At 40.0% G+C, this 25,240-nt stretch overlaps 1 protein-coding gene across 2 annotated transcripts in view; it reads left to right on the top strand.

Annotated features, from left to right (window-relative positions):
* PAMR1 (peptidase domain containing associated with muscle regeneration 1) overlaps positions 1-25,240 on the top strand; it is an 89,981-nt gene extending 64,741 nt beyond the window's left edge. The window contains exons 7-12 of one of the 2 annotated variants that reach the window (XM_042441878.1): positions 9,370-9,540; positions 13,301-13,513; positions 15,346-15,412; positions 19,511-19,743; positions 23,084-23,376; positions 24,175-25,240. In XM_042441878.1, coding sequence (XP_042297812.1) covers positions 9,370-9,540; positions 13,301-13,513; positions 15,346-15,412; positions 19,511-19,743; positions 23,084-23,376; positions 24,175-24,711 — 1,514 coding nt within the window. In that variant the 3' untranslated portion in view covers positions 24,712-25,240. Of the gene's footprint in view, positions 1-9,339; positions 9,541-13,300; positions 13,514-15,345; positions 15,413-19,510; positions 19,744-23,083; positions 23,377-24,174 lie in introns of both variants that reach the window. The other variant, XM_042441872.1, reaches the window with a different exon arrangement.

The following is a 25,240-nucleotide window of genomic DNA, read 5'->3' as shown; positions in this document are numbered from 1 at the left end:
TAGCAATGCACTGTGGTGTTAAAAGGAATACATTTGGGAGCATGTTCATTAATGCTAAAGAGAAAAGGTGAAAAAATGATGGGGCTCTTTATAACTTTCATTCTTCCCAATCTTATATGGAGACCAAGTCAGTTTTATAATTAAAATAGGTTAACCACATAACTGGAAAGGTTGTATCCAAAGATACAGATTTCTAAGGGAATGGAACGATGCTGATAAAGATCAAGTGTCTAGTTGTAATCAACAGCCTTCAAATTGCCTCCGGATGAATAAATCACAGTGGCTGACCCAAGCATGCTTTCACATGGTTACTGTCTCATTCACAGAAGCAGGGAGCTGGAAAACATCAGGGTGGGTTCCACTTGGCTGGAAAGGCATGAAAAGATTTTTCATTGCTGCTGGGATTACATCATTGCTTTATTTTGATTACTCCTGGCTAGTAGGATAATTGCAGAAGATGTTTTGCTCACAAAAGGGTACAAAAGCAGGGCTCTAAATCCACAGATGAGAATATCCATAAGTGAGGGTGGATGGTCCTTGCACAACTTCATCTTAATATTAAACATGAACACAAGCACAAGCAAACAGACAGAACTTTTCAAAGTTATTGTAAACTGGGGTACAAGTGCCATGAATACACACATTGCAGCTGTGAAAAAGTTGGCAATTAGGACAGAATATGTGGTTTCAGAATGTATGTCTGTTTTCACTTTAATATTCATGATGGCTATTGACTTTCATGCTAGAAGGGCCATGAATCTGCTCTGGGTTTTACTTTGAGCTTTACAGAAGTGATGCAAAATAGGTATTGAACCTATAATGGGGATAGGATTCATCACTTTGGATAGCTTCTTTAAAGTTTGGATTAAAGTTCAGAGAGGATTCACCACCCCTTTCCTCAGCATGGCAGCGCTTCCTGCCTGAAAGTCAGAGGGAGAGTGAAGCAAATAGAAAATGCTTAACACAGTGTCCAATTTGGGTGAATGCTAGAAATTCAGCTGGGTACATGCTCTCCATCAAATATAATACTCCAGCAATGCTCCCTTGGGGCTGAAGAACTCGGCTTTTCTCTCCTTCCTCCCTCCCAAAGTTGAAAAATATATACAATTTGTTATTTAATCCCTGTATCCCAGTCCTTCAAAGACAAGGGAGCATCTGACTCAAACAACAAATGGTATATCTGCAGACTAGGTGTTCCTCAGACCCACAGAAAAGGGACTATTCACAAACGCATCTGCTAATCTACTGCCAATGTCTCCAACCAGCTTCCACCTTAGCCAGGTTGGATGGAGCTGACTAGAATTGTAGACCAAAACATCTATAGGGCCTAATAACTGTACTGATGCGAGTCTTTAGATAACTGTGGATCAAATGCTAATTTGGATCATCATTATTGGCTCATACGATTAGGAGCTGGGAATCACTGAACAGGAATAATATCCAACCTAACAGTTATGTGACCCATGGACTCATTTGGCCTCACTGCCAGCGCAGTTCAGTTGAACCACCCTACAGTGTTTAGAAAAGCTAGACTTTGTAAGAACATTGATTGTAAAACCACTCATGCTTGGACACAGTGTAGTGAAAAGGTTATTCTGTTAGTACTGTAGTCTTGTCTACTACTGTTCAGATTAGTGGCCCATAGACTTTTACCAGTCCACAAGCCATCTGCTGAGAGTAACTTTACAGTATTCAGATAAGGAAGAATCAATTGTAGCCAGTGGACACAAATATAGCACAAATTTTGACACTCTGCAGAAAAAAATTGACTGGCCTCCCTCATCAGACTGCTTAACAAGCACTGGTCTAGTATAGTATCAAATAGTATTATATACTAACAATATCAATTATAGAATCATAGAGTTGGAAGAGACCACAAGGGCCACCTAGTCCATCCCCTGCCATGCAGGAATTTACAGTCAAAGCACTCCTGACAGATGGCCATCCAGCCTCTGTTTAAAAACTTCAAAAGAATGAGACTCCACTACTATTTGAGGCAGCATAGTCCATTGTAGACATTTAGTGATTGTGGAATGAATTATCCTATGTTTGCAATTATATATTGCATATTGTGTACAGCATGTCCTCTTTGTGACACCACCAACAGGCCATTTTTGAAGTTTCTATAAATAGTTTTGATTATTGAGCAGCTCTTACCATCAGGAAGTTCTTCCCAATGTTTGGGTGGAATAATGAAAGCACAATGTGCAGCTCAACTTGTTGAGAAACTTATTACCAACCAGAAATCAAGAAAGCAATTCTTTGTTAGGGAAGAAGCAACCACTGTATATCTGATCCACACCACTTTTGCCTAAATCAGTTCCCTCATTAGCTTGTAAAGTTTTAAAAACAAAAATCTAGATGAAAATTCACACTCCAACATGTATCTTTAAAAACCCTTTCTCTCCTCCCCTCCTAATGTATTGTGAGGTGGATTTTTTTTTGGGGGGGGGGATGAAAACATGTATCATGTTCAGAGAACCCAGTGGATACAATGTTCTAATTCATATATTACTCTGAGTGAGGTAGACCAGGATCACTCATAAAGCTATTCAAATTTATCAAGCATGCTATGTTTATGCCATAATTCATTGGTAAATGCTAGTCATTGATGATACTGAAGACAAAGATTTATTATCTGTCTATGGGATAAAAGAGATATGGGTGGATGAAATTAGCCCATATATTATTTAGCAGTGAATAATGGAGGAGAAAAGGAGAAAAAAGAAAATCAGATTTATTTATACAGGGAAGCAATGGAACAAGTGCAAAGAACAGTCAGAATTTGGAAAGGATTGATAGAAGAATATCCAAGGGAGGACAAAAAAGGGGCTTAAATAAGTAATCCAATTTTTCTGTAGGAGACCGAGTACAGAAATTCATTTCTAAATGGTAAATTATTTGAAGCTGAGGAATGTAGTCTAGAAGTAACTGGGCAAAAAGAATGAAGATCTGCTATCTCTGATTAATAGTGGAAATGTTTAATTTAAAAATCCAAATGCTCTTGTCTTCATTTCTTCTAGATAGTCTCTGAACTCTAAATATACCCACAGAACACAGGGTATTTAAATATAGTCCGTAGAAGACAAATACCAAGGCGTATTTGCAGAAAAGGGAAGGACAATATGATACCTTGTTACATTACTCACTGATTTGTTCTAGATCTTTGAAATCTATACATCACTCCTCCCATCTACCCACATGCTCTTTCTAATTTATCATATTAAAAACAAAGTCCCTATTTAACTAGAGAGGCTTGATTGTGTGTCAGTTTGGACCATGAAAAAACATCATTCAAGGTTTGGTGAGTTGAAATGAGTGAAGAAGGCCCCGTAGTTGTGTCAGAAAAGAAATGGCAGTTACATATAATTGAATATTGCCCTCAGGTATAAAGCAGAATGAAAAAAAAGTTAATTACTTAAATGTATTCAAAGAAAAGTAAGATTTGTTTGATAGTGGAAAAAACTACTTCAGATGATGAAGGACTCTTTCCTTCATTGAAAGGTTTAAAACAGAGGTTGTGGGGAAGGGTTAGCTGGTGATTCCTGCATCGGCAGGAGGTTGGATTAGATTACCCTTCCAGCTAGATGATATTTTCCATCTCTGCAGTTTTTTCATTCTCTACTGCTGTAGGTAGTCGTGAAATGTCTAAAGATTAGAGAGGGTGTAGCCAAACTGCACAATTAAAGCAGTTTGACACCACTTTAACTGCCATGACTCTATCCTACAGAGTCCAGGGATTTGTAATTTGGTGAGCTATTCAGCCTGGTCTGTCAGAGAGCTCTGGTGCCTCAACAAATGGCAAATCCCAAGATTTGGCCATTAAAGTCAGTTAATGGCAGTTAAAGTGATGTCAAACTAATTTAATACCACAGTCTGACTATATCCAAAGTGTTGCTGAAGATAGAGAAACTGTCTCTGAAGGAATATACAATCTAGGGCATTTTCTATTGTCTATTGACAATGCCCACAGTAAACACCAGCATCACTATTCACATAAGGCATCAGAGGCACATATAGCACCACACTCCACTTGCTTTGTGGCAGCAGTCACCAGATATTTCTACAAAAATGACTCTTCATAGACACTGTTTGCAGATAACAGTGTTTTGTTGGCACACATATTGTATGCACATTGTAAACACATTTTATTTATGTATATGAATGTAAACATTATGCCCCATTGATTCTAATGGAAGAGATTAAAATATTCTTGATCTTTCCCCTTGGAAGTCGGTGAATCAACTCTAGAGTTAGCATGCAAGATGTAACTTTGTACCCTTTACCTTTTAGTGCAGGGACGGGCAACCCATGGGTAACACTGCATTTTTGTTGCTTCTGGACAATTCCAGACATTCACCAAGGAAAAATAAAGTTCAAAAAGGTGGATTGCTACTCCTGGAAGACAGCATACAGACTCTTGCTTTGTGTGTCTTTGTGCATATGCATGTGCACACTTAAGGAGGAACCCAAAATCAGAAGTAAACATCTGGTAAATTGTGGTTTTGAGAGGGTTTTGGACAGCCTGTAATTGTCAGGGGGCCAAATATAGGGCCCAAACAGACAGGCCAAAATAAAGCTGTTTCAGGTCACTTTGGAGGTATGCTGTTTAAATGACACATGCATCTTAAGAGGCCAGAAGCTTCACCAAAGCTGTACTCCAGTCCTTTGGCACAGCTTCCAGCCTCTTAGGACGCATGCATGATTTAAACAGCATACCTCCAAAGTGACCCAAAGTGGCTTTATTTTGGCCTGTCTGTTCAGGCCCATAGTTTCACAGACCTACCCAAGTTGCCAATTCTTACTCTAGTGTAAATACATGCCATCTACTCCTTCATCTGGTTCTGACTCAGAGATTTTAAAATTCCTTCATAGTTTTTATTTTTTAAAAAAATTAACCCCTCCCCTTAGGGGTATGAAACAGTAAAAAGAAACCCACATTGGTGCCAAGGATAAAAGAAAAGAAAAAATGAAGCTGTAAGCAACATGTTTAACCATTATACTTGCTTAGGGTGCAACTTTAGTTGGTACCACTAAGGTTTAAATGTGCGTAGCATTGGGTAGATTGCAATCTTTCTTCTTTTCTTCCCTTTTTTTGCAAAGTGATGACAGATTTCAACTCATTTGTAAGTTGTAATGGTCACAGAACAATAATGGGTTGAATTTACACATGAAACCATTAAAGAGAGGGGAAGATAATACACTGTACTGTATGTTGTTCTCCAAACTCTTTCAGATACTTTCTCTGGCCCTGAGTCATCCATGCAGGTCACATTTCCATTGTTGTCAACTCAGTGTTTTATTTTAATGTGATTTAAGTGTGACTTCTTTTGTCCCTGTATTTTAGTTGCACATACAGATCTATACAAAATGTTCCACCCCTCCCTCCTTTCTTTCTCTCTCTCTCTCTCTATGAACCTTCTCTCAGTACAGAGCATCAAAGAATACTGTGAAGGTGAAATAGGCAGGGGAGAATGTAAAAAGGCATTTTAAAAATTCATCTTCCAAGAGAACCTCTCCTAGGCTAAAACTGTATTGAATGTACTGTGGAAACTGAGGGGAGAAAGAATCAGCTAGGTTCATCTACCTGACTGGCAACCATTTCCAAAATGAAAGGCAACGTTTCAACAATGCACACAAGGTACTAACATTCATTTCAAAACCATCTTCAGAGCTCTTCTTGCAAAAAGCAAGAATGAGGTAAAAAAAGAATCAAGCAAAACAGAAATTGTGTGACATGCTCCAGAAGGAAGAGGTATAAAATAGGTTATAGGGCAGCTTTCATAGCCCTCCATTTCAGTGAGTGAAAATGTACTGTGAGCCTTTGCTTTTTTAATCAGGTAGAATAGCAAGGCTGCCTCTCCTTCCCTACTGCCATCTGACTATATTGCTCCACTTGGAGGTAACATGGAAATGACAGATATGTATTTATCACATGGGGCAGTATAATTCTGGGCCCCCTTATTGTTTTTATGTGCCTTCAAGTCAACTCTGACTTCTGGTGACCCTGTCAAAGGGGAAAGATTTCTTTGCCGTTGCCTTCTTCAATCTAAATGCAGGGAAACCACAAAGAGCTTTGTGGCATCTTAAAGACTTAAAAATGACTTGTGGGGATAAGCTTTGGTGGACTAGAATCTACTTCATCTGATGCATCAGGGCAGTTTATATTCATAAAACCCAACATAATAAAATAAAATAAAATCTAACACAGATGTGGGAAAATTGTGGCTCAAGGGCAACATGTAGCCCCCAACACTTTGAAAATGGGAAATGAATCCCACCAATTTAGTGGCAAATGTTTGCATTAAAACCAGCCCAAACTCCAAATTGTCTGCAAATATGGTGGGTACCTGTCCCACCCAGTCCTAAAAAACAAAACAAAACAACAACAGTCAAAATACCAGTCAGAGGTGACACAGTGTTACTTCTAGCCTACCCTAGAAGAAGAGACTTAGGGAGCTGGGTATGTTTAGCCTGGAGCAGAGACAGTAAAGAGGTGATATGATTGTCTTGTATAAGTATTTGAAGGGGTGTTGTATTGAGGATGGAGCAAGCTTGTTTTCTGCTGCTCAAGAGAATAGGACCCGGAACAATGGATGCAAGCAACAGGAAAAGAGATTCCACCTAAACATTAGGAGAAACTTCCTGACAATAAGAGCTGTTTGACAGTGGAACACACTCCTTTGGAGAGTGGTGGAGGTTTTTAAACAGAGTCTGGATGGCCATCTGTTGGCAGTGCTTGTATTGTGTTTTCCTACATGGCAGGGGGTTGGACTGGATGGCCCTTGTGGTCTCTTCCAACTCTTTGATTCTACCCAAAATGGGATGGGACAGCCTGCAAGGCAGACACAGAGGTGAAAATAGTCCCCTGCCCCTTCTGCAGCTGCCCACCCTTGAACTAGGGAATTCTCCAGCTAATTTCAGTGATAAGATATTAAGATATTAGAGAGCCATAAATAACATGAAAAATAAAAGCAGCACATGAAAGATGAAATGCACCCTGCCAAAGAGAGGATCTTCTCTTGATCTAAATGGATATGATAGGGAGGCCAGAATGATCTCTCAAGGGAATGCATTTCAGGGGTCATCACAGAGAAAGCTGTATGGATAACTATAGGTACATTATCTCTGTCCAGGTAGAGATTGATCAGCCAAAGCTGATAAAAGTTGAATCATGTCACTGAAACCAATGGGCCACAGGAGACACTATAGATGTATGAGGCTCTGTAGTCTATGAACCATCATTCCAGAGGACTGTCATTTACAGCACACTGAACATCACTTAACATGTCAGGTGATCCATCTATTAATAGAGCTTCCATCTTGGCAGGGTTGACTTTCAGTTTATTGGCTCGCTTCCTGCCCATTACAGACTCCAAGCACCAATTCAGTTTTTGTTGCCTTAGGATAACTTTTGGGGCATTGCCAGATGAATGTAGCCATGCTTAAATCCCGCCAAAATTAATGGAATAAATTAACTGCAAGCAGCATGAAGTTCCTTTCAGGTTTAATTCAGTTTAATTTAATTGGAGTAAATATTCTGTGGAACAGTGTGGGACTTTTTTCTACACTGAAATGATATCTTTGTTAAAAAAACAAACAGAAAACATGTCGAGTATTGTAGTGCAGAAGCATTGTTACAATTTGTGCAAGATCTGTCTTGATAATTATGATGTCTGCTTCTCTTTCTGGATGTACTTTTTGTTGATGTTACTGCCACAATCGTTCAGCAAAAGGGGTCACATTAAAATCTTATGTGAACACAGTCTTTGGCTGTCACAGTAAAATACATAAATAGTGCAAAATATTAGTAATTTGATACATACTTGTGGATTTTTAAAACCAGGAGAATGTTAGTACACTGAGTAAGGCTGCAGACCTGACTCAGGTGAAACTGACTACAAAATACTTATACTGCTGACCCTCCATATTTATGGCCTTGACTTTTGAAGATTTGATTATTCATGGATTTGATTAATATGTTCTCTCTAGGAATCTTTCAGTCCTCCAGTATGACTCTCTTGTCAACTTCTGTAAAGTCATAGACATTAAAGTCATACTGGAAGACTTAGAGATTCCTAGAGACAACTAGGCATCTTTAGGTCCTTCAGTTCAATTTCATGGCCAATGTCTGGCAGATCTTGACCATAGAATTGCTCTAAAGAACCTAGAGATCCCTGCAGAGTTATTATCTCAGGTAAAAAGTAGATGTTTTTTTTTTTTTAAATTTGCAGTTTTCCCACTTTCACAGGGATCCACTGTAGTTCTTGTGGGGTTGGTATTTGCCCCAGTCTATTAGGATGATAGTGTTCTCATAGATGGGGCCATAGCTACCTTGTCAATTGAATTTAATTAATAGTTCCATTCATTTCAGAAGTGAGAGAACCCAAAGAAATGGCACAATAACTTCAGCACTGTGACCAAAGTTTTGCATAGTAATGAAACTTGTAGATTCTAGTGCCAAGGCTGAAAATGAGCTGGAACAGGAAACTATTTGGGACTATTAAATATTTCCGCTTTGAGCTGGTGAATAATTCAGTTCATCACCTAGACACTTAAAAGAGAATTCTAGTTAACCATTTAACACAAGCTATTTTAAGGAAGAATATTGGACTATGGTGAAATTAAACAGTGTTTCCAAAAATAAGGAAAATAAAGTCCAAAGAGCATATTAAGGCAGCCAGCAAGTGCTTAGAGAGACCTTACAAGAGACAGAAAGAAAAAAAACTTTTATAGATTGTAGTGGAATAAAGTATCCTCTTGGGACTGGGATCTAACACTTCCTTTTAACCAATATATCTGTATTTTTTCTTAAAATGAACTAAATACCGATTCTTCATATAGGTATTTATGATTTTTGTGTGTGCCAGTGAGGGGGTATGTGATTAATTATCAGATGTGGAAAATTAGAAATATATTAAGACTCAAATTATCAGATTAAAAAAAAGAATTTGCAGTGTGTGAGTAATGGGGTAATTTCTAACCCCAGTATACTGTTTTTCAATAAGAATTTGCATAGGATACAGGATGTTGATTATAGCAAAATAAAGTGCTTAGTATTTCTGTACTCCTGCTTTCAAACAGGTGACTAACCCAATCAACTAAGAGCTCATATTTAAAATAAATGGCACAAATGAAAGGTTTTTTTAAAAACTAAAAGGAATAAAAAAAGAATTGTGCTGATAAAAAGAAATGATTGGAGGAAAGAATGATTTAAAATAATGATTTTGAATAAATAATTAATGAAGATTTTTGTTTCCTATAACTCCTCTTTCTTAATATTTGAATTACATTCTAAGTAAAGAATCAACCTAAAAAAGTCCTGTTTTTGTAATAAAGTAGATTTTTTTGAAATATCTGAACTGTCAGTGGTGATGTGTAGGACTCCAGGTGCTCCTGCTCATGGCTTTGTGGAAGGAGATGACTTTAAATACGGAGCCCAAGTTTACTTCAAATGCAATGCAGGTTATACCTTAAAAGGCAGCCGTGTTGCCTACTGTCAGCTGAATGGGAGCTGGTCAACACACCATCCTGGATGTGGTAAGAATGCTTTACATTTCTTCTTGTTTCATTATCATTACATTTTTTCTTAAATACTTTAGTGATGGACAAAGATGACATTTTATGTTGAGTTGTTTGACCCTAGTTTTATTGTTTCTGTGTTGTAAGATGTCTTAGAATTGTTGAGGAATCATCTCTACAGAAGCCTCTCTGTGCCTGTACTGACCTTCAGTTCTGATGGCCACTACTGGTGGGATATCTATTGCTGGAGAATGTTGTTCAGTCCTTCCCTTTGCCTGTCACTTAACATCTGTTTCCATCAGCTATGTGGGAATTTCTCCCTGCTAAAAGTATAGAGTATACCTTGAGGTAGACTGGAGAACTCTCTGTCTGGGGAATCTCCACTGGCTTTCAGAACCAGAGTCCAGTCCTGGTGTTCAGAGACTTCTGTACCCGAGGACCTCATTATAGAGCTAACAAATAAGCCAGTCTGTAGTTCACATTGATTTACAAATTTTAAGCCGTCAATTGTTTATGTTGCAACTTGAAGTCAGAACTGTTAGTGCTGGAAGATTTAACTTCTTGTGTATCCGTTTATCAGAATTATATATATATATATATATACTAACTAACTAACTAACTGTAATGAACTGGTTGGGAAATGTCTGAAGATGTGCCAGTTTGAATATTGAGATGTGAGTCACACACATTTCGCAAGCTATTTCCAGTAGTCTTCCTGTATTTTTTCCCCTAAGTTTTCTGATGGAGAAATGCAAATTGTGACTGGTTTGTGTTTCCAGTAATGGTGGCAATTCCAATTGGGAGCAAATCTAAATGGACCAATGAAACATTAGAATGAAGTAGCCATTGAGAGGATCCTGGTAGCAGTGTTTTAAAAAGTGACACTATTTGGAACATGCCACATTATCCAAGGATACCTCTATAATTCTTATATTTTTGAATAGATTCCAAATTGCTGATGGTCCAAAACTTCTGTCTATAACTAGTAGACTGTGAAAGTGAGATCATAAGAATAACAATTTGCTGCTCTTACTCATGAATGACAAAATAATGTTACTTGCTGCTAATGTATTCCTAACATGTTATTTTTTATTGGTCTGATTACTTTTAAAAAGTGGCAGAATTGTCAAAAAAATTCCCCCAAGTGATCATTCTCTAAAAATGTTTGGAAGTAATGAGTAAATGTTATTTCTATCATCTCTCACTAACCACCCCAAAACTAAAGTTATTAGCAATCAGTATTTTATTTTTCAAAGTAACATTGGTCCCTACTCCCGTTATACCAAAAAGGAGGATGCTACAAGTGATGCTCTTAATTTCATCATATTATTTCTAAGTTTTGAGTACAAAAGAGTTGTATATGCTCCTGACATCTACATGGTCATTCCAGGATCTGAAAGAGCCCATTTGTTTTCAACTATACATGTATGAGAAAGAGAAATCATTAACACGTGGAGAGAAGCCACCACACGTTTTGTTGTACCAGTGGGAGGTTTTTCATATTACAAGACTGTGACCATTAAATATCTCCAGTACCACTTCCTTTCCCATCTTTTAATTAAAAAATACTACCTAAAAGGCTTTGCAATATGTAAAACAGAAGTGAGAAAAGTCCACCAAGGCCTTACTATTGGGTCTTTCTTCAATCCTTTGGGCTCACACAAATCCTGGCCTATGGCAGTTTTAGCAAAACATACCACAGAGACCAGTCAGTACTCATCAAAGCATCCAGGTTTAGCAAATTACCCCCCCCTCCCCAAATTCCAACAAGAAATAGATTTCTGGTCACTTCTAGTGACCGTTTTCAAATAATTTTGGCTGATTTTTCCAGAGTTTTGGGACAGTGGGATAGGGGAGGTGATTGGCTTACCCATATGTTGCAGTTGCTGACCCTCTAATGCAAATTCATTATTGGTAACTGTTGGTGTTTTTTTTTCTCTCGTTGCCACTCAGCATTGCTTTTTCTTCTACAAAAAATATGTAAACCTTCAGAGCTAGAATCATGGGAAGCACCCATTAATCAATGGAGAGGAAGTTATTGATTTCACCTTTGTCCCCTCCAACAACCCATAAAGCTGCTCCAGAAAGTTGGAGGAATCATTGGAATAACATGGGAGCTAAAAGAGGAAGAAGGAAGGAGAAAAGAAATCATTTTCTCCCCTTCTGTTAGCTGGTGCTTGTAGGGCTTTCTCCATCTCTAATGTCATGGAATCAGAATGCCCTTGCATTTAGTGGTGGAAGACGGCTTCCATGTCAGTAGGTCAGTGAATTCATTCTGGAATTAATTCAGTTTTCAAAGGAGCTGTCTATGGTGCTGAATATGTATGGGGAATAGACTTCTGTGCCTTGCGTAGTGTCTTTAAAGTTCAGGCTGAAACTCAGAATGGCCTCACTGTATGCATGTGCAGAATACCTTTTTCCATGACAAGAAGAAAACATTTGGATGTAATTAGAGTAGACCCTTCCCACCCGTGAAGTTCAGTTCCTGCCCAGCCACCCAGCCACCTCTCACAGATGTGGATGGTTGCACCCCAAATTATTCAGTAGTGGCAATGTGCACGCAGATGTGTCAGCATGTCTGTGTGCAAGTGCCACCACTGAATAATATGGGGTGTGGTGATCCTTGGGTGGACAAATCTGTGGATCACCAGCCCACTGATACAGAGGGTCCACTGTATTTCACTTTATATTTGGATGCCATCCCACTTTCTTTTCTGCATTGCCTTCAGCATTTTCGTTAGAGTGATAATTGACAATGGGTATCAGTAAATGAAAATGTGTTTTGTTGGGATGCTCTAGGGAAAAAAATGTCTTCATTAAATTCAGACAACTAGATGTCCCTTAACACCAACTATTCAAATTCAGAAATCCATTTGTTGGATGTAACTCTGGAATGTAATGGTCTAATAAAGCACTAAATAATAATAATAATAATAATAATAATAATAATAATAATAATAATAATAATAATGCTTTATTATATGCAGCCTATTCGGACTAGGACTCAAAGTATCTTCTTTTTACTAGTCAAACGAATTATTTCACTTTAATTACTTATTTGTATAGCTTTACTTGATTAAAGTAGGGATATTTACAGTTGGCCCACCCCATAGGCAGGCTTCCCATATGTGGATTTGAGGTCATGCAGATGAGAAGCCCTATTTAGATGAATGGCGCACGTACCCATGGCTTGCATGCACACCCCATTCATCTAAATGGGGCTTGAGCATGCACGGAATTTGGTTTACACAGAGGGGTCTGGAATGGATCCCCCGCATAAAGCAAGGGTCCACTTTAATACTTGGTAAAAATTGATCTGATTTGATTAGCCGTTCTCAAACAGTGGTGCAGGACTCCCAGGAGGGCCCAAGACTTGGAGGCCCTGATTGTTCCTCCTGTTCCCAAACTTTTATACGTGTAAAATTTGCACATGTGCTTACCGGTAGTTAAATATCAAATTCACTTAAATAAAACTCTTCTAATTTGAACAATGTTATTTCCCTATAAAACGTTAAACTATGAATATACATGGATGTGTGAATGAAAATATGCACACTAACTAAATGGAATATTTTTATTCATATGCTACATCAAGTTGTGGCATGTGTGCAACATCCACACATAGATGTAAAGGGGGTTCCTAGGTAAAAAGTTTGAGTACCACTGATAAATTTGGTTCTGTTCCGGGAATGTACAAATGGTTGAATGGTCAGCTACACAAGTTAGTATCTCATTAGTTGATATATTTGAAAAAATAACTTTCCTCCTCTCCCATTAGTCATTGAAGACAGGAACTGTTCAGATCCTGGTGCTCCACTCAATGGGTTCAGGAAAATGATGGAAGATTCTTCACTTATGAATGGCCGCTATGCAAGAATTGGAACAGTTATTACATTCTTTTGCAATAATTCCTATATTCTCAGTGGCAGTGAGCAAAGGACCTGCCAAGAGACTGGAGAATGGTCAGGAAAACAGCCAATCTGCATAAAAGGTAATTTAGATACTCTTTTCTACAACCTGTAAAAACTGGCTTTGTTTTATGGGTTATTTTATGGACATAGTGTGTCTGCATCATACACGGACACACTATACGCGGCTTTCAGCATACGCTGAAAGCCGTGTGGGAGCACACGTGGCACAAGGGCAGCACATCCCATTTAGATTAATGGGATATGCACCGGTGGCGCATGCACGCCGCTGTGCCACTGCACCACCGCCACATGCACAAGCCCCATTACTTTCAATGGGGCTCAAGCATATGTGCTTTTTTTTTACACGGGGGGATCTGGAATGGATCCCCCCGCATAAAAAAGGGGCACACTGTACAAGCTCTTGTCTAACACACATCAGCACAAGAATTGACTGGCATCTGATACAGTGTGGTATAGCGGTTTGAGTGTTGGACTAAGACTATGGAGACCAGGGTTTGAATCCCAGTTTGGCCATGTAAACCCATTGGGTGACCTTGGGCAAGTCACACTCCCTTAGCCTGAGAGGATGGTAATGACAAACCCACTCTGAAGAAACTTGCCAAAAAAACCCCATGATAGGTTTGCCTTAGCAATGCCATAAGTCTAACAACTTGAAGGCACACAACAACAACAACAACAGAAGTAGATAGATTTGTCATTGCTCATTTGTGAAAGTTTTTAGTAATAATCACAGCAGTTATATATGTATAGATTTTATAACTGATAGAAACCCAAAAGAAAATGCACAAACCTAATTTTCTGCAAGAACTTTATGTCAGGATTTGAAAGAGAATATCTGTGTTTGATTGTCTCATGTGCTAATCCAATAGGGGTTGGAGGCTGTGAAATCTTTTTCACATGATAGGCTCATAATAACTTCTAGAACAGATTCCAACTCTAGTTTCTTGCAGTCCTAGTGCAGCATTCAAACCACTCCTCCATGCTGGCTGTACTGAATAACTTGCTGGCTGGTGAATTCAACGTTTTTGTAAACCCCTCAAATTGAGTGGGTCTACTCTGGGATTGGTAATTAGCAAAAGATTTCTAAGGTTCAGTAGGTGTATAGCAGGGATATACAACTTGTGTGCCTCTAGATGTTTGTGGGCTACAACTGTTAAGACTTTATTACACAGGTTCCAAAGCAGAATTACAGCAGGATAGCAGTGTCTGTAGCAGTACTTTATCGCACAATGCCATCGTATCTGTCCTGTAGCTGATTGAAATTCCATCTGTTTCTAGAGTGTTCCTTTTCATTGATGGGCATAACCCATCAATGCATCCCAATTGCACTACTTTCCCACTGTTGATTCACATGTGTCGTTCCTGCTACAGTTCCAATATGCAGGTAGTCACATGGTATAAGTGGGCATAGTTATGCTCTTCTTCCCCTTGCCCTTGTTATTCCCCAACAGGCTGTTTCCTCTCCCCATTTCCTTTCTTTTCTTTTACTTAATTTCTTTTCTTTTCTTTTTCCTTAATCAATTGCTGTGCCTACGCAATTAAAAAAAAAAATTAAACAAAAGAAATAGACCAAAAGACGTTGGAAAGTGCATAGGACAGGAAGGCATGGCACTTGTGAAGAGTTGTATGAAAATGACTCCCCAGACCAGTATGCATGCATTTTCTATACTAACATGATTGTGGCATCTTAGCAGCCTCCATTTTAAACATATATCTAAAACATCTTCCTAGAAAAAGTTGTCCTGACAATAAAATACAGAACCTGCTTTTTAATGTGCTACTTAACCTCATCTTGAATTATTAGGGTCAAGAAGGGGTGGACAGGGATGTGGACCATAATATTTGAGCTCTGAACATGGCAAAGGATTGTGCAACACTGTATTTTTTCTAGCTTGCAGAGAGCCAAAGATCTCTGACCTGGTGAGACAGAAAGTTCTGCCAATGCAGGTTCAGTCAAGGTGAGATTGCAATGCCTTAACTACAATGTTAATGAGAAATGCTGTTGCTTTTCTTTCTATGTCTTAACCTGGTTGGACATTTTTATGAGTTACTCTGATGTTCTGAAAATCATAGTAGGTAGCTGGTTGGATAGAAGCTCACTGGACATAGACATTGAAACTAAGGGTGTCAGCAAGAGTCAACTTTATGAGCAGAGGTGGTCGCACAGGCAAACATTATATTATTATTACATTAATAAGCACTATTGATAATAATTATCAATAATAATGTCCAATGTCTCTTTCACATTATACAATTATAATGTTATAATTCCACTTTGCCTGCATTGGCTGTATGCTATAGAATTCTAGGATTTGCAATTTAGGGTTGGGCATTTAGAATTCTCAGCCAGGAAGCTCTAGTGCAGGGGTAGGCAACCTTTTTGAGCCGGGGGCCGGGTTGCTGTCCCTCAGACAACTGGGGGGCCGAAGCCAAAAAATAAATAATTAAATTATTTTTTTAAAAAAAATTAAATAAATAAATAAACTGGGACAAATGTAGGACAGCATTTTCAAATGGTGGGCACTTTTTTAAAAAAGTGGAGGACACGCAAAGAAATTTGCTGATTTTTTAAAAAAATGTTAATATAAATGCATGTTTCTGAGGCGTCTATAGACAATTGCCTCCCTTGCCCCTGCGTGCGAGAGGCCAAAGGCCCCGGCGGCAATCGGTGGCAGGACCAGGCTGGGGCCAGTCCCAAGGCCTCGCTGGGCTGCATCTGGCCCGCGGGCCGCAGGTTGCTTACCCCTGCCTAGTGCCTCACTAAACTACAAACCGCAGGATGCCATTGGATTCTATCAGTTATAATGGAAATGTAATGCTATAGTTTTGGACTCTGAAACTTCTGTTACAATCTGGATGAGAAAAATCTAATAGATGAAGTGAGGAAGAGGAAAGATCTTCTAAGGCAGGGGGCCAAAGATCAGGCTAAATCTGCACCTTCAGGGCTCCTATTCTGACCCTCACGTCCTTCTTCAAAATATCATAGTGTGGAGTTTACCCAGTGTTTGTTCAGGTTCTCCCCTAACTCATTCTTAAAGGTTGAAAAACCTTTAGTTTGGCTTATGGTGGGTGGGTTTATACTGACCTGAATAGTCCAGACTGCTCCTGGAGTATTCTGGCCCAAAGCTGCCCCTGATTGACCTTGTTACCAGGGTACTCTGGAGTGATGCTGGATGGCAGTCTATATGTGAGTATTGTTGTGCCACCCAGCACTACTGTCACTAGCACAAGTTGCTTCCTGAGAGGTAAAAAATGAGGCACCCAGCATCAATTCCATGGCTGGCTATCTCTTGTGACCTTAGAGGGAGCAACTCACACCATCTCCAGAGGGCTCTATATTTTTGTGGAAACTCTAGAGCAGTGATGGTGAACCTTTTAGAGGCCGAGTGCCCAAACTGCAACCCAAAACCCACTTATTTATTTCAAAGTGCTATGTGAGAAAGAAAAATGGGCGGTGTCTCAAGAAACCAGGATGGATGACTAAGGAACTTTCAACTGAGCTAAGATTTAAACGAAGCCATGTATAAGAACTGGCGTAAAAGGGGGAATCATGAAAAAGGAATCAAAGAATCGCAGGCCTGTGTAGGGTATAATCAAGTCAGAAAAGCTAAAGCACAGAATGAACTCAGACTTGCTAGAGAGGTTAAGAACAACAAAAAGGGCTTTTTTGGATATGTCCACAGCAAAAGTAAGAAGAAGAATGGTAGGGCCACTGCGTGGAGAAGATGGCAAAATGTTAACAGGGGACCGAAGAAAAGGCAGAATTACTCAACACCTTCTTTGCCTCAGTCTTCTCAGAAAAAGAAAAGGGTGCTCAACCTGAGGATAATGGAGCAGAGGACCGATAGGGAAATTCAGCACAAAATAAGTAAAGAGATGTGAGGAATACCTTGTTAATCTAATGAATTTAAGTCTCCAGGACCAGATGAACTCCATCCCAAGGGTATTAAAAGAACTGGCAAATAATATCGGAGCCCTGGCAATAATCTTTGAAAACTCCTAGAAAACAGGAGAATCCCAGCAGACTGGAGGAGGGCAAACGTTGTCCCCATCTTCAAAAAGGGGAAAAAAGGATCCCACAATTATCGTCCATAGTCTGACATCAATCCCAGGAAGATTCTAGAGCAGATAATTAAACAAAGAGTCTGTGAACATCTAGAGGCAATGCCTAATCACAAAAACTCCACTGGGTTTCAGAGAAAGAGTCGCCAGACACTCTAATCTCTTTCTTTGATAAAATTACCAGCTTGGTATGAAGGGAATGCTGTGGATATAGTATATCTTGATTTCAGTAAGGCCTTGACAAGGTTTCCCATGCATTTTGCAAACAAGCTTGTAAATGGGGCTAGAAAAGGTCAGTGTACATGGATTTGTAACTGGTTGACCGGCCGAATGCAGAGGGTGCTCAACCTGGCTCCTTTTCATCCTGGAAGGAAGTGCCCGGGGGTCCCACAGGGCTCTGTCCTGGGCCCAGTGTATTCAACCATCTTTATGAATGACTTGGATGACAGAATGGGAGCATACTTATCAAATTTGCAGACGACCAAATTAAGAGGAATAGCTAATACCCCAGAGGAACAGGATCAAATTCAAAATGACCTGAATAGTAAGAAGCTGGGCCAAAGCTAACAAAATGAATTCCCATGGAGAAATGTAAGGTGTTGCACTTAGGTGGAAAATAAATGCCCAAATATAGATTGGGGACACCTGGCTGAATGGAAACTACATGTGAAAGGGATCTGGGAGTCCACAAGACCACAAGTTGAACATGAGTGAACAGTGTGATGCGGCAGCTAAAAAGGCAATGCAATTTTTAGGCTGCTCAATAAAGTATAGTGTCTAGTCAGAGAAATATAGTGCCATTGTATTCTGCTCTGGTCAGGCCCCACCTAGAATATTGTGTCCAGTTCTGTGGTGCCACAATTCAGAAAGGACATTGAGAACCTGGAGCGTGTCCAAGGAGGGGCGACGCTGAATGGTGAAGGGTCTGGAAACATGTCTATGAGGAACGACCTTAGGGAGCTGGGAAGTTTAGCTGGAGAAAAGAAGGTTAAGAGGTGATATTATAGCCCTGTTTAGTATTGAAGGGATGTCATGTTGAGGGGGGAGCAGCTTGTTTCTGCTGCTCCAGAGACAGACAGAACCCGGAAACAATGGAATGCAAGCTACAGGAAAAGAGATTCCACCTGAACATTAGGAGGAACTTCCTGACAGTGCGGCTGTTCGACAGTGGAACACACTCCCTCGGAGTGTAGTGGCGTCTCTTCCTTGGAGGTCTTTACACGGAGGCGGCTGGATGGCCATCGGTCGAGGATGCTTTAATTTGGATTTCCTGCATGGCAGGGGGTTGGACTGAAGCCCTAGTGTCTCTTCCAACCTATGTCATTTTGATTCTATGTCCCTCTGCTTTCTAGTAACAACTCTGTGCTGGGGTGATGGCACATGTGCCCACAGAGAGGTCTCTGAGTACCATCTCTGGCACACGTGCCATAGGTTCACCCTCATGCTTTAGAGCAAAATTTTTTTTAATGTGGTTTAAAGCAGGGATGACTTGGATTCAATGCAGAACTGCCCTTCTCTCATGAAGACAGTCTAGAGTTGAGTCAGGGCTTTGGCCCTGCATTGTGTGGAGAGAATGATGTGAGGGTGGTGGCCCATGCCCCTAGTTACTTCCAGTACGACCTTTAAACTAACATATGATTACATTTTAAATCATAGATTTTCTTCCTTTGCCCCATTCACCAGATTATGCAGCTCTCATAAACATTCCTGAAATTGAAAGTTTTCATAGTTCTGTTCCAAAGGAAAACCCAAACACTGGTGTTACAGGAGTGGCTAAATTGCTACATTGCTACAACATAGCAGTTGTAAGGTATCTTTAAATACAGAGCCTGGAAAAGTTACCATTTTGACACAATTTCCCCACCCCACCCTTCCCAGCAGCCTACTACACAAACAGTCCCTAAGATTGCTTAATGTAGTTCCTGATAATGACAAAGTAATTGCAAGGCTTGGGCCTTTGGTTATATTCTCATTTCCTTTATGCATCAAAACAGAGAGACTCCCTTGCATCAGCTCTATTCATCTGCATTTAACAAGCAGAAGCTGGAAGCATATCCAACCAAAAAACCATTACTACCGTTTGGAGAACTACCTCCAGGTTTCCAGCATCTTCACACACAGCTTCAGTATGACTGTATTTCTCCCTTCTATCGTCGCCTGGGAAGCAGCCGAAGAACCTGCCTGAAAACAGGGAAATGGAGTGGAAGGGCTCCTTCTTGCATTCCAAGTAAGACAATAGTTCCAATGCATGCAACAACAGCTTGCAAAATTACCAAGACATTACTAGAAATCATGACATTTCTATTAACTTGCTTTACACTTCTTAATGGGGCCTAAATACCCTAGAGGCACTTCTGATCTTGGAAGCTAAGCAGGGCCAGCTCTGGTTAGTACTTTTATGTGAACCCGGCAATGAATACCAGGCACTTTAGGCTATATTTCAAAGGAAGGAACTGGCAAAATCATCTCTGAATATTCCTTGCCTGAGAAAACCCTATGAGCCTTATGAGGTAACCATAAGTCGATGGGTGACTTTAAGGCACATACAGACACACACACACGTATCTTAGCCATACCAACTTGTTAGCTATAACAATTCATATAGCTCATGATATCATAGCCTGGTAAGATAGGCCAGTTTTATTTTACCCATATTGTTCATTTGGGGGCATAGGCAGGTAGCAGTGGTGTACAAATAGCTGCAACTAAACTGATGTCACCAGCTAAATTTCCATATGTACATAGAGTAGTCGCTACATCATCTGCTAAATTTGTATATATAGTTTTAGCACATTCTAAGAATGTAGTTCCAAGGTTTACCTGAGACCTTTGTAGAAGGAGGCATGTTGTGCTGAGTCTCAAGCCAGAACCGCAGCTTCCAGGCCTAGTCAAGCTGCTGCTTGGCCTAAGACATCTCCTGATGGCTGAGCTATTGCAAGACTTTACCATGAGACCTGGCGGCGACTCTCATCCAGGTCTTTGGTGTAGTCTCACTTCAAATCTTATGAGGCTTTTGGGGATTTTCAGCAGACCTATATATAGATCTGCAGGATCCAGAATCAGCCATTTTCTTCTGAACCTTCAGCATAACCCACCCCCCTCTCTTGGTACCATTATATTCCCTTGTGAAGCCCCAGATCACAGTTGATCACCTTTAGGGGCCGGAAAGGAAATTATATTGTGGCATGATATTGTCTGCCAACTCCATGCTGGACTGCAATCAGGACTATTCACCTTATCAATGCTGCTCATGGACAGATACACAAAGGGAGAGGAGACATAGATCACTAGTTAAATTAGAAGGAAGAAAGTCCTGGTGCTGCTGGACAGTTAGTGAGGAGAGAGCGAAGCTACAATTTGGTCATCTGCATTTGCTTCCCCTCTCACAGGTTGTTTTGTTTGCCCCACGGATTGACACCTGTGGCAAGCATTGCCAGATGCTTACCAGACCCCTGTTGATTAATGGAAACCACCGGGCCTGATGCCTCCTCCAACCTTACCTATGTGGCGTGATTGTACTTGAATGTATTTACAATTGTTTGGTGCATTAAAGTCATGGCTGTCTGACTTAAGCATATCACAATGTCTGTCATTGGCATTTATTTAAAAATAGGAACATAGCCATTTCAATGTAAAAAAGGATGAGATAAAAACATTGGTCATAACCTGTGCTCTTGGTGCTAATATAATTTTTAGAGAGTCAGTGTGGTATAGTGGTTGAGTATTATGACTCTGGAGACCAGGGTTCAATTCCCGCTTGACCATGAAACCCACTGGATGACCTTGGGCAAGTCATATGCTCTCAGCCTCAGGGGAAGGCAATGGCAAACCTCGTCTGAACAAATCCTGCCAAGAAAACCCCACAATAGCTTTGCCTTAGGGTTGTTATAAATTGGAACTGACTTGAAGGCACACAAGACGTTCAGGAACATAGCATTGTGCAATCAACTGCTACCTCTGCAGTCTGGAATCTCTGTTGTGTGAAGAGCTTGTCTTGTCTAAATCTCTGTATAAAATTTGACCCTTTGATGCAGAGCCTGGAAAGTCACATTTAAGATAAATAAATGTGCCATCCATAATTAAGCAATAGTGAGATGATGTTATAGGTCCCAGAATATCACCCTACCACTGCCCAGTTTGTTTAGCTTTAATGTACTATTATAGACATTTACCTTAAAAGCAATTTTCCAAGATCTGCATCAATGGCATCACTAGATAATAATCAATAAATGTTCCTAACAAGATACAAAAAGAGCCCCTTACAAATGTAATTATCACCACAGTTTTAATCCTGATTCCCTTCAGTGGGATTGAGCATGTGCCCAAAGAGATCAGAGGGACCTTAAAATGCTTGATTTCATGGAATGAAAGAGTTAGAAGGGATTATGAGGGCCATATAGTCCAACTTCCTATTGTGCAGGAAATCCAGGAATACACAACTAAAACATGCATTTGGGCTGTATTGTCTTCTTTAAGAGGAAGCTGCATATCAAATCTCAGGGGTATTTCAAAGGTGGATTCCTGCATTGGCAAAAGGCTCTTGTGGTCCCTTCCAATTCTATGATTCGGGAGGTAACTATACATACCTCCCGATACAGTTCCCCCGTCAAGTGCTGGGGTTGGCCGAGGGCGCACCGTCTATATTGGCCTCACTCCTAGCACGTGATGGGGGTGTCAAAATGGTGGCACCCTGTACACATGGGCACCGTCATTTTGACGCAACAGATGCTTAGCGTTCACACATCCCAGCGTGTTTGTGATGCTGCAAGTGCACCATTGGCGCATTGCGGCATCACAAATGCGCTGCTTTAAGAACCCACTTTTTAAGGGTTCTTTTTGCTCTGCAGGGAACCCTCGCAGTCTGGAGGCTGCAGCTTTCCCACGGAGCAAATCAGGGTGGCAGGAGACTGCCCTTTTTGGGCGGTCTGTATCCCGCTATTGATTACTTATTGTTATCCTTGAGTGTCTTCACTTCTTGGATTATATCTGAAACTGTTTATATATGTACATATTATATCACAGCACTGAAATAACCATTAGACACTCCATTTTAATGAGAGAGGAACAGAGTTGTGTTTGAAGGGTTACTATTCTCCATTCCACAATGAAGCACCTTCTGTTGTGAGTAGCTTTTGTTCACATCATATGGAAGTACCTTCCTCCTTGACAAAGCCAGAACGTAACTTCTTAGAACTTGCCATTATAATAACTTGCTTCTTCTGGGCCTTTATTCATATTTGACTAAGTTAATAACAAAGGACAAACTCCAACTAGAGTAGATCCCTCATATAAATGGGACTTGTTAAGCCAACATGTATTTAAGTCCCATTGATTCAATGTGTCTACTCAAGTTGGGACTAACAATTGTAGCCACAAAGCTTTTTTCTCTCTATAATTACAGTTTGATTTTAGAAAGTTTATAATAAGATATAATTCAGATTATTTGGTATATTTGGTATAGCCCCCTTCTAAACAGTTTGAGTGCTAAGTGAACTTATAATTTGGACCCAGGTAGCTGTAAAGATAAAAGAAATCTGATTTCCTTTTCTTCTTGTGTTTTTGTCCAGTCTGTGGAAAGACAGAAAGCAACACTCTTCAAAAACCATCTGCAGCCAGATGGCCTTGGCAAGCAGCCATCTATAGGAGACCCAATGGGGTGAAGGCCCCCAGTCACAGAAAGGGTGCGTGGATACTGATTTGCAGTGGAGCCCTGCTGAATGAACGCACAGTAGTTGTGGCAGCTCATTGTGTCACCAATCTGGGGAAGGTTACTGTTCTCAAAACAGCAGACATAAGAGTTGTTCTTGGGAAATACTACAGAGATGATGATCGAGATGAGAAGACTGTGCAAAATTTACGGGTGAGTAGGATACTGAGGCACTATGACACTATGCCTAAATACAGATGGATGCTAAGTCCTATAGAAAATAACTGGATGGCACTCAGTGCTCTACAGGAAAAGAGAAGACCTCAGAAAAGTTACTGTTTTGGATGACAACTTCCAAGATACTTTGGTCAGAATGGCCAGTTGTCTCTGTGACTGTACTTGCTGTAATATTTCATCCAAAAAAGTAATTTTTCCAGGTTCTGAAAAAGATACAATTGAGGGACTGTAAGCTTATAGGTACCTATTCAGAGATAAGTCTCTTTGAAATAAAGGTTTAATTATTTCAATGTGTGATTAAGATTTACATGTCAGAAACCATTTGCTTTTGAAGTGATATGGAAGTGAAATGAAAGATATCTATCTGTGTTAATTTATTACTGCTACTGTCTAGAAGGCATTTCTCACTTATCATGGTGATTATTTCTTTATTAAATATTTGGTGTCTCAGACAAGACTGTTAAAGTGTGTGTGATGAGACAGAACAAGAGACAGAGAGGGTTTTCTTAGACAACAAATACTCAGAGGTGATTTCCCAGTTCCTTCCTCTGAAATATAGCCTACAGCACCTGGCATTCAGTGATGCCTCCTACTAAAGCAGGCCCCTCCCATCCAAGCGCTGACCATTAAAGCCTTCCAAATGGTAGGGAATCAGCAGGAAAAACAGCTCCCTCCCAGTTATATTTCATGACAATGTTAGAATGAAAATGTAGTGGGTAAAACATTTTGAAACCTAACATTCAGTTCTCTTTTTCTTTCTGGATTCTTTCCTAGATTTCAGCCATTATAGTGCACCCTAATTATGATCCTATATTGCTTGATTCTGACATAGCCATCATTAAGCTTCTGGACAAGGCCAAAATTAGCAACCGCGTCCAGCCTATATGCTTGGCTTCAATACGCGATATTGACCCACCTTCTGATGACTTGCAAATAGTGATTACTGGTTGGAAGATCCTGACAGATGTTGCTGATCCAAGCTACAAGAATGACACAATCCGTATGGGGAGTGTTCAGATAGTGGACTCCCTGCTGTGTGAGCAGCAATATGAGGAAAATGGAATCCAGGTCAGCGTTACTGATAGCATGTTTTGTGCCAAGCAGCACCCTACTGCCTTTTCCAATATCTGCCCTGCTGAGACTGGAGGGATTGCAGCAGTACCTTTGCCAGGAAGATCATCTCCTGAGTTAACCTGGCATCTCATGGGGTTAGTAAGCTGGGGTTATGATAAAACATGCAGTCTAGAACTCTACACTGGTTACACCAGAGCAATTCCTTTCAAAGACTGGATTGAGAGGAACATGAAATGAACTACCCAGTCCAAAACTGTTTCCTTTCTTTGCTATTTTTAAAAATATATTAAATGTATCAGTTTCTCTCATAGTCTCTGATGCTTTAGGCTTTTTATCGCATTGATGCAAGACTTATGGGATAAAACTAAAGCAGGTGCCTCAGAAATCTGCCATGAATCTAGCTGTTCAGTGAGGCCAGTTCAGATTATTTGGCCAGAGGCTCTGAGTGTGGCAAATGGTTGACGTGGCTCAATTGTACCCTTTCTCTTGGTGGAAGTAGGTATGCTTGGATCATGGGCTGGAATAAGAACATGGATAACCACAAGTAGCTACATTCATTCTATATTTAATGATCATTTGGATAAAATATTTGGAATGTATTTTCATAAAAGTCTAAGATAGAAGACTGGAAAAAATAATTAAGAGACTGGGTGAATTTGTTATAGTCTAAGTATTTGTCATGTATTATGTTATATTCTTTCCCCTCTTGAGTATTAAACACACTCAAATAAACAAAGGTTTATTTTAAACCTGAAAACTAACATTG

This window comes from Sceloporus undulatus, chromosome 1, assembly GCF_019175285.1.
Source record: "Sceloporus undulatus isolate JIND9_A2432 ecotype Alabama chromosome 1, SceUnd_v1.1, whole genome shotgun sequence".
Lineage (NCBI taxonomy): Eukaryota > Metazoa > Chordata > Lepidosauria > Squamata > Phrynosomatidae > Sceloporus > Sceloporus undulatus.
The sequence above is the reverse complement of the archived record's forward strand: the minus strand, read 5'-3'. Positions and strand labels throughout refer to the sequence as shown.